A 10669-nucleotide genomic window follows, 5' to 3' on the forward strand; every position below is an offset into this window, starting at 1 on the left:
TCTGTGTGTCTGTTGACGGATCCTTGTGTATTTCCAGTTGTTCCTCTAGCTCCTTTTGATGGTGGTTTTCAAAGTTCAGTGCATTTCAAACACATGCTTCATATTTTTAATACCTCTATGAAACATGAAAATCTAGTTATAATTTAAAAGCAATATTAAAAAAGAACAGCTTCCCCAGCATGGCGTGTAAATTCCCTTAGTTGCTGTTCAAATGGGAGCATTGTGGGGTTTTAGGTGGGTCAGTGTTGGAAGGAAAAAAATCCAAGTTTGACTAAATGGAGATTTTTTTCTTATGTCTACTAATGATAGCTCCTGAAGATATTAATCCTTAGATGTAACTAAAAATGTCAGTTGTGACCACACAGTGTTTTGTTTTATTTAATCATAAACCTTTATTTCACTGGTTGTCAAACCACTTTTTTTTCCTAAACTCTTTTCAAAAATGAAATCTTATGTCCAGTTCCATTGTGTCAAACAGATGGTATCAGCTTCTCTGACTAAAACAAAGATGGGGGACTGGGAAATATGCCAGTTTAACCTCACCTCACCTGCTGGGTAAGTGGCTCTGAGGAACTGTCAGGGCCTTCGGACCATCATTGGGAGCTACTGGGGTAGGTGAGAGGTTTAGATATTTTCATTGTTGATACTGTGACTGGCTTCCTTATTGCTGAGATGAATGTTTAGGGGCAAAGTCCTTGAGCCATTTTCTTACACACGTAATACAGACACTCGGAGATCAGAAAGGATCTTAAGAAGTCATCTCTGGTCTGCTTCCTTACCCTTACAATCACTTTTACTGGTGGAATGCTATTTTATAGTAAAAATCTTAAATGGAGCTCTAACATAAAAAAACAGATTAAGCCTTTTTTCATACTGCTTTTATACATGAAATTTTAATGTTTATGATAGGCTAATAAATATAAAGTTTGTAAGACATTTGTAATCTGAAAATTGGCAAACAAATATTTACTGGTGTTTGCTTTATCTTGTTGTAGTGGTGACTAAAACGAACATAGCTCTACCTGTGTCGAGGCACAATCCCAAAGAGAAGAAAAACCTTAAATAACTAAGTATATATATAGAAGTATATACAGCATCATGAAGAAAAAGTATGTCACAATCAACATTCAGCTTATTTCTACATTTTAATTATCCAAAATTAAGAAATTCTGATTGAATTAAATTAGTTAAAAATGATTTTTTTGAATCAGCTTCTCTTGGCATTATCCAAGAGCACTCTTCATTTAAACAGAGATATTAGAGCTTTATTCTTAAATTACTAAAATGAATAAACCTGATAATACAAGTTAACAGGCTAGCAATCTTCAATGTATTAAAAATACTTGAATATATGCTCTTTATTAGTTTCAAAAATGTACTTCAGGAACAAAATGAAATACCAACAAACGTTTATTGAGCATTTTATGGTAAACTAAAAATTACTGAACTGAATAATTTAAAACTATCTAGTATTTGTAAGTTGTGTTCTTAAAAAGATGTTGAGATAAAAGAATTCATTTCCTTCCTAAGAAACAGATAATTTCTTAGAATTATGAAATGTTCAGAGTAAAAATGATATTTATGTTTACATTTTAGTGCCGTTTTTTACACATAGGTACACTCTAATATATATATCTATATATTCTATTAAGATATAATATGCATAATTATAATAAAATAAATGTTTTAGAATAGTCACCATGTATAGTTCTCTCATTATTAGGTTTTCTATCCCAAATTTTTTTTACTGAAATGAAAATTTTTTACATTTAAAAATTTTTTTAATAAAATTGTTTTTACATTTTTTTTAAATAAAATACTTGGTATCCTTTATGATGACCCCAGTTTCATTTTCATATAATATTTTTAAAACTGAATGTAATAAATAGTCCTTTTGACATAAGCACTTAAGAATACTGTTGGTTCTTTTGGGAGGATGGTAAGCGACGTCCTGTATGTAGATCATGTTTTTGGGTGGAAATACTCGCAGCTTCTTTGTTTTCCTCCTGTGTGACACAAACATGCCTCTTTACATTCCTCGTACCCCCTTCCTTGTTTGTAATAGAGAAGTTCTGTCTCCTCCCTTAGGCCAGCGTCGGGGCCAGTGCTTCATCTTACCCTTCCCTGGGTTAGAAACCTTCAGCTGTTCGTTACTCCTTTCCTTTTTTGTGTGTGTTCCACTTTTTCTTTTTAAGTAAGTTCTTCCCATCTGGTTCTGAGTGTGCTCAGGTCTCTCCTGTGGTCTGGACATACTTTGTTCCAGCACTCACTCACCCTGTTATTACCAATTCTTCTCTCCCTTCACAGATTTCTCAAAAGGGCTCACTTCTTAGGTCATTCTGGCTTCCAGCCATGTGACTGAGCTGAGCAGTCCAGCTGAGTTCAGCAGTGACCTTGGTGGTGCCAATGCCCTGGACTTGTCCTGTGACTTGTCATACTTGAATTTCAGTTACAGGCCGTCTTCTCATTTCACTGTGTGTTCTTTTCACACTTCCCGTCTTCTGAGCATAAGTGCAGTTATCAGATGTGTGCTAAAGACTCACACTGTCTCCTGCCCACATCCAACACCCGAGCTTCAGACATGTTACTCAGCTGTTCTTCTGACCTTTCTGTCTATTGGGATGATCAGAAACACCTCAACTTTTATGTTCAAAACCAAACTTAATGTTTTTCTTATACCACTCTCAAATCAAACAAAAATATGAACAATACATAAACAGCCCCGTCTTCCTGAATTTTCTTCCTCAGTGAATAGTCCTTGCCAGTCGGTAAGACCTCCCTCTTCCTAACAGTCCATTACTAGAGCATTCCGGGTTTATCTCCCAGGGATTGCTCAGATCCATGTGCTCACCTTTATCTCCAGTGTTGTCACCCTTGTTCAGAGGATGGCATTCTGTCACCTGAGCCCTCCCGACTGCTGTCATCATAGCCTTTACTCCACTGTATTGAGCCAGTGTGTTTTTTTTAAAATACGGGGCTCACTGCTTTAGATAGAAGCTAGAATCACTGATAGGGCCTTGAAGGCATACACAGCCAGACTCCTGCCACCTTTCTCAGCTTCCTTCTGTGACGTGCTCTTTGTGTCCTTAGCCTTCTCCTACTTCTCAGGTGCACGCTTCTCTTTCCCCTCCTTACCTTGCAGCTAATTGACTGTGACTCTTAGTCTTTCAGTTTCTATTCAGTCGGGCTCTTTGGAGAAGTCTCACTTCCCTCACTGGAGCCGTTTCCTATTACTGGTTCTCATAGTTCTTGTCCTTCCTCAGACTTTGCACAGTTAGGATTATTATTAGCACGATTTCTTCATGTTTGTCTGTGCAGGTATTTTCATGGCTTTATGTGTTCAATGAGAACAAGGAGTATAACTGTCTGTGCTCATTGTTTCACACTGGTCAGAATGGCTCCTGGCATGTAGTATCTGCTCAGCCAGCTGATACGTGAGTAAAGGAATTAAAGCTGTAGCCCTGTTTCAGGGAACGTTTGTTTGTAGTGTAGTGAGCTACATTACACACCATTCAGAGATACATTTTAAGGTAAGAAAATTCATTCACTATTTTTGTAATATTTTTACATTTAAATATAAATGTCTGCTGGAAGTATAAAATTTTCTTTGGATAATTATCATAAAACTCTTAAAATATTAAGGAGCTGTGGTTTCATCGCCAGTCACTAGAGTGCGCTGTAACATCAGGGCTCTTACATAGCTGCGTTCTGAATAGCCGCAGCTATCTCAGATTCTGAGAAAAGAAACATAACTCGAGTTTCAGTTTTTATTTAACCATAGAAGATATGTAATCTTTTTTTAAGAAGGAAATATATGTATAAAATATTGTAAAATAAATATTAATTCAGCAAATTATGGGTCCCTGATACTGGCCTCTGCTGGATGTATACTACATATAAACGTAGAATATAATTGAATGTCTTTGAAATCCAGTTGGTGGTAGATAAGCTTGTATGGAAGCTAAATGACAGAACAAGAATGAAATTATAACACAGAATAACAGCATTGAAGAGGTCGCAGAGTAACAGGATTAAACGCCTAACGCATTTAATGATGTGCAGAGGAGGAGACCTCATTGAGGAAGAAGGGCTTGAGCTGTTTCAGTGCATAAAGTTCTAACTAGTTCAGCATCATGTTTATGGCCAGGTGAATAACAGTAGAAAAAATAGGTCATTTAATTATTAATCCTTTCCATCGTCACAAGCTTTTGAACGCAGGATGGGATTTTTCAAAGAAGTAAGAGAGGAGACTGGGCAGTGCCAACAGAGCAGATAGTGGGGAGTTAAGGAGACAGGAGCACTGGGGTCCTCCAGGAGTTAGGGTGGCAGGACTGTAGGGCCATCTCAGGAAATTCCACAAATTCCACATTCTTATTTTAACTGTACAAAAATGTGTTTTTTCCAAAGCTAGGGCAAGAGTGACCAGGTCATTTGAAGATATTGAGTGTAGAAGGGGGATTTGTGCAAGGTTTATTTGTTTATTGTTACTGCATGTTCTTTTTTTATTTTAATGTGTTTCCTTTCACTTAAATGCCCCTGTGTGTAATTCTGTATGGAAAATGTGAGCTTGTATTTCTAATTAGTGAGAAAAACCACTTATGTGACACAAATCATTGTTATATGAGTTCTAATCTTACATGAAAATTTTTAAATAAGCTATTGCAAATTTGTTTTTAAAAGGTCAACTATATGAATAAAAATTAATTTAGTCATCTTTACATCTAAATTTGACAATATTAATGTTGTTCAGCGTGAATCAAAGTTTTTTTTTTTTGTTTAGTTTTGTTTTTTTTTTTTGACGGAGCCTCAAGCTGTCCCCCTGGGTAGAGTGCCGTGGCATTACAGCTCACAGCAACCTCCAACTCCTGGGCTCAAGCAAGTCTCCTGCCTCCGCCTCCCAAGTAGCTGGGACCACAGGCGCCCGCCACAACGCCCAGCTATTTTTTTTGGTTGCAGCCGTCGTCGTTTTGGCGGGTCCGGGCTGGGGATTCGAACCCGCCACCTTAGGGGTACGCGGCTGGCGCCTTAGCCGGTTGAGCTATAGGCGCCGAGCCTAGTTTTGTTTTTTTAACAGAAGTCTTTAAAGAAGTTTTTGGTTAATATTTTCATGAAGGCAAAATTTTATCCAGATTCTCCTGAGATGTCTTTTCCTGTGTTGCTAATATCTAAACTTTAACAATGCTGTATTTGTTATTTAAAAACTTAGCATGTTTTTGTATGTTTTTAATCATAGGTCTATTTTATTTAAGAAATTTGCTTTGTTTTAAGATGAAATTTTAACTCTAGGTTGTTAGGATGAGTTTATAATAAATGAAATTGTCTATAGAGAAACCATTAATGGAAAGAATTTTGGAGTTATATTCTTACAGGACAGACGTATTTTGGTCTCACATCACAGCCCTTTCTGAGCCTGTCTGTGTTTCAGTTTCATCAGAGGAGAAATTAGAGTAGTTACACCTACCATGCAGGTGTATGTGAGCTTCTGTCTTGTAGTGTGTGTGAAAGTGGGAATAAATTGTAAAACGTTAGATAACGTAAGTTGTTAAACTGCTTCATTTTGATTTAATAAAACCTATCTGTATAAGACGCTTTTGTCCCAATACTCAGTTTTGTTAACCAGTGACATTATTTCTGAACACTGGGCATTACAAGGATTAAATGAGATCGTATTCTTATCACTCAGCAATTAAATAATTGGTTCCACAATATTTTTGCATTTCTTTGAAAGTCCCTTCGGTTGGTTTTAGAACAGGAGGGTGATTTTAGAGCACCGTTGGAGTCCTTGCCCATGTTTGCCCTGTGTTGTGTCTTAATACTTAGAAGGCTTCTAATCTGCGCCTGGACTGATGTTAAAAACCGCCAGGAGGCTTAACCAACAAGTTTATATGGAGCCTCTGTCTCGGGTAACTGTTCAGTCAGAATGTGGAATTGTTTCTCTTCATTTCCCTGCCATTCTGGTGTAGTTTATCCCAAGAGTTTTCTAGTTCACCTCCCTGACTTCCTTTTTCTCCTGGGTTGAGGTCAGCCTCTACTTCACTCTGGGGATTTCTCTTATTCTGGGTGTTAGGTCAGGTAAAGATTCAACGGGTTCTGAGTCATAGAGTGTCATTAAAACTTAGAACCCGGCTGGGAATGGTAGCTCAGCCTGTAACCTTAGCACTCTGGGAGACCGAGGCGGGCAGATCACTTGAGCTCAAGAGTTCAAGACCAGCCTGAGCAAGAGTGAGACCCTCATCTCTACTACATAGGAAAAAGTAGCCAGGTGTTGCCGTGGGCGCCTGTAGTCCCAGCTATTTGGGAGGCTGAGACAGGAAGATCGCTTGAGTGCAAGCTTTGAGGTTGCTGTGAGCTATTATGACTCCATGCCACTCTACCCAGGGTGACAGAGTTGGACTCTCTAAAAAAATCCTTAGAACTCTATACCTAGACCTATTCTCACCTTATTTCATATTTTACTAAAAACAGTACCTGGATCTGGAAGAAGTTATCAGTAATTTAAAGAAATAAGGAACTTTAAAAAAAAGCCAAAATTCAGCTTTTCTTTATCCCATATTAAAAAAAAAAAAAAAACCTTTGAATTTCTGTTTCAATCATTTATTCTCTAATTACTTTTTCATAAACAACTATAGTCCAAGAATTCTGTTGAACATTGAGATACAGAGAGGCGTGAGATGGAGTCCTGTGCCCTGAGAGACAGGCTAATAGTTAAGACAGTTGTATAAACTATAATAACAGTGTGCGATGTTTCATAATAGTGATTGAAGTTCTGTAGGAGGAGAGAGGTGATACTTGAGCCAGTTCTGAAAGTTGAAATGGCACGTATTTCAGACTAACGGGGAATAGTAAAAATAAAGGCAGCTATTTATAATGGAAAAACCCTGTGCCCTGAGTCAGAAGACCTGGATAGTTGTTACCTTTCTGCTATTATCTCATCTGAATCTGGCAGATTATGTAATACTGTTTGAGTTTGTTTCCTCATCTGTATGATGGAAATAACACATGCTTTTTTCACAGGGTATTTCAAAGAGTAAATGTCATAATGTAGACGAGTTCCTAGGCTCTCAGTGAGTTTGTTCCCCTGTGTCAGGTCTCCACGTTTCCTCTCTCCGTATTTTATAATCTGCCCCTACTGTTTCTGTGTAACTGCCTTGTCATTTTAAATCTGCTCCTTACCTGGATCTAGTCATTCTCTGCTTATTGAACAGCACAGCTGCCTTTACTTAGGTCACCAGAGTCCAGGTAGAGGAGCCGCCAGACACCGGTCCCCTGCCTGGCTCTGCAGCACTGATGCACAGACACTGTCCTCCCAGCACCTGGATTTCCTCTCGGAATCCAAGGAACTCCGTACCTGTTAGTGTAGATGTTCATTACAGCGCTCACCTGTTCTGTCATTACTTTTAAGTACTTTAAGAAGTCTCTTGTACCAGAATATTTTGGGGCGGGGGGCAGTTTTAATCCTCCTGACTCTTAGCACCTGCTGTGCACGCCCAGTGACCTAGCGTGAGCCCAGTGACCGAGCGTGAGGGCGTCTGCAGCCAGCAGTGGGGCGCCACTTGCTGTTCCTTTGTTAATCCCGAGTGGGCTTCAGTTTGCTCACTTCACAAAGAGGGCGTTGGATTAGTCTAGTCTCTGGAGAGAGGTACATAAACGGAGAAAGTTAGCAATGTAAATAGCCCTAAAATCCCACCATCAGCACAGCCTGCATTGTCTTCTGAAATCCCCCTTATTAGCACGCCCCTCCCTCATCACACCCCCTCCTCACCCCCTTCCTCTCCTCACCCCCTCCCTCTCCTCACCCCTTCCCTCATCACACCCCCTCCTCACCCCTGCCCCCTCCTCACCCCTCCCTCTCCTCACCCCTCCCTCTCACCTCCTTCTCTCTCCTCACCCCCTCTCTCTCACCTCCCTCCCTCTCCTTACCCCACTCCTTCTCAGGCTTCCTTATCCTCATGTGACCAAGCACTGGGACTTTTGTAGTCCTTAAGCTTAGTGTAACTTAGTCATTGTCTTAAATTTGTTTGCAGTGTTTTATATGTCCTCATCTAGCTTGTTTTGTCCTATCTAAAATCCTCAACTTACCAATGTGTATTAGTTGCCTACAAAATCTGGCTATTAATTTTCTGCATATTTGGTTTATCTTGTATATTATATATTATTAGATAAACCATGTTTTGCAAGATCTTCCTCTATGGTGTTTTATACAGAAGACTGTGCAAATATCTATAGGTTATTTTGTTCATCTATAACTTTAAGGGTCAGCTTGATGGGGCTCATTGTGTCCTGAGTCCGGAGCTTGTGTGCCTCCTCTGGACCTGTGAACAAGCAGTTTTCTGACAGTAACAGGAGTTTTAATCCCCACCTTTGATGCTTACTTTGCAGATGCTCTGGCCACGGCATCCCAGGACCAGAAGGCAGCCACATTTCAGACTCACCACTTCTAGACAGTCCCAAGTAAGATTACGGGATTAATTGTGGGCCTCCAAAACTAGCTTGTTATTTAACATTAAAAGAGAACGTCTAGAATAGAGACTACTGTGAGGCGGGGTGGGCTGTATTGCCTGACTACTCTCTGTCCCGTAGTTTGAGTTACCCTTCTGTTCAGTTACCTTACTTCTGGTGTGTCCCCATTTTCTGGCATTTTCCAAAATTTTCTGTTTAACACTGATCTAAATAAAATATTATTTCTCCTTTTTGCTATTTCTTACCTCATCATTCAGTAGTCTCTGCAAAAGCTGCTAGCTCCCCTTATATTGTAGGTCACTGGGTGGGGCGGAGGTGGCTTTATGAAAGAATAGCATTGCTAAAGAGTATTTCAGAGGAAATTTTGCATGCAGAAGTTTACAGAGGTGAGTGAGCTCATTATTACTCTCAGTCCCTGGCAGTGTTCCTCAGTGATGGCTCCCTCCATGGCAGCCCCGGTCACATTTGCCTCGATCGTGGAAGAGGAGCTACAGCAGGAGGCAGCTCTGATCAGAAGTCGGGAAAAGCCCTTGGCTCTGATTCAGGTAACTAGCACACCTATTACAGTTAGATTCAGGGAAAACTATGCTACGTTTCATCCTTAGATTTTAGGAAAATCGTGTCATGTTAGCTTTGGATAGGAGATTCTGTCTACCAAATAAAAATATAAATGGCATGTAAAAATAAAGTGAGGGATCTAGCAATTTAAATATTAATTGAAGGTATTCAGGATAATTTGTGACTAATATATTAAAGCTTGTATTTTTAACCTTGGTGATATTTGGACTGTTTTAGATTTTAAAAGTGACTAGTAAAAAACTTGGCAACCTCTCGCACTTTATGTAGTTTTTGTATTAGTCAGATCTAAGATTGTAAGCAACAGATACCAACTCTGGCTAACCAAAGGAAAAGAGAATTTATATGAGGCATGTGAAGTTCTACAGACTTAGCTAAGAGATCAGAGAACCAGGTCTGGACCCCAGTGGCACTAGCTGGCTTGGCATCAGGACTCAGAGCACCTGAGCAACACGGGACTGTCCTGCAGAGCGAGAGCCGCAGTGACACACCCTTGCAGCCATCACAGCCATCATCAATTTCTTTTCCTTCTCAAGATTCAAATTCAAGAGAGGATGGTTATCTCATTATTCAAGTTCAGGCCTCAAGCTTTCTCCTGGCTAAGGAAATAGGAGGATACCTGATTTAATTATATCCATGGAAAGTGGTAATTCCTCAAAAGGAAATTGGAAAACTGCTTCATTTATAAGTTAAAAAGTAAAGAAGTCTCCTTTTCTCCCTCTTTTTCAGATTGAGGAACGTGCAATACAAGATTTATTGGTTTTCTATGAAGCATTTGGCAACCCTGATGAGTTTGTCATTGTTGAAAGGACACCACAGGGACCACTGGCAGTACCTATGTGGAATAAGCATGGATGCTAGCTCATCATGGAGTTGAGATGCATTTTCCACAGTTATGGTTTCTGTAGTATAAAGAAATAGCTGTGGAAAGAGTTCTTACAGATTTGGTAATGGATCATCCTAGAATAAGAAGGGTTTGATTTCTTTAATATAGTTTACACATATAATGCTTGTATGATTAAAAGATTTTTAGAATTGTGATTTTAGTAACTTTTACATAAAAACGTGTGAGAGGAAAAACTTACTAAGCTGAGGCTAAATAGAATCGATTCTTCTGAATAATCTTAGAAAGGAAAATAGGAGTGATTGCGTTATAAAATTATGGGCAATGTATTAAAAATAAACTTGAGAATTTAGAAGATTTTGCCAATATTGTTGTCACTCTGCTTTTTAAATATGGTATTGATGAGTTTAAAGTAGGAGCATCAGTCATCACTTCTGATCTGTCAATGGCCAGAGTTCTGTGTTTGCTGCAGTAGCTCTCTCTCCATTTTTGTTGCCTTTTTCATCAGGCTATGAATGTATTTGAGGTCTGCTTGAAGCTGGCCCTGCTCAAATACAATATTTCAATTTGGATGTCACATTCTCCAGTTTGCACTAAGCAATAGAGTACAGTAGAGAGGGAATAAGGACACTGATTATTCTGGACTAAGGAGTCCAAGATAATAGTTTCTTTTTAAGATTTAGAGTCCTTGTGGATTGTTTTTAGGCAGGGAGGGAGAACCTTATAAAAGCCTAATTTTATGAGAATCAATTTCTCAGTGTTAAGTTTTCTAAAATAAAGGCTTAATTA

General features: G+C 39.0%; 1 protein-coding gene across 7 annotated transcripts in view; it reads left to right on the forward strand.

Moving 5' to 3' along the window:
• Positions 1-10246, forward strand: part of IBTK (inhibitor of Bruton tyrosine kinase) — an 82019-nt gene extending 71773 nt beyond the window's left edge. For all 7 annotated transcript variants that reach the window (XM_023517257.1, XM_023517261.1, XM_003796731.3 and 4 more), the window contains exons 27-29: positions 8380-8451; positions 8873-9005; positions 9766-10246. In XM_023517257.1, the coding sequence (XP_023373025.1) occupies positions 8380-8451; positions 8873-9005; positions 9766-9897 (337 nt within the window). In that variant the 3' untranslated portion in view covers positions 9898-10246. The remainder of the gene's footprint in view (positions 1-8379; positions 8452-8872; positions 9006-9765) is intronic.
• Positions 10247-10669: the final 423 nt, after the last annotated feature.

Source organism: Otolemur garnettii, unplaced genomic scaffold (genome assembly GCF_000181295.1).
Source record: "Otolemur garnettii isolate 467f Iridium unplaced genomic scaffold, OtoGar3 scaffold00107, whole genome shotgun sequence".
Lineage (NCBI taxonomy): Eukaryota > Metazoa > Chordata > Mammalia > Primates > Galagidae > Otolemur > Otolemur garnettii.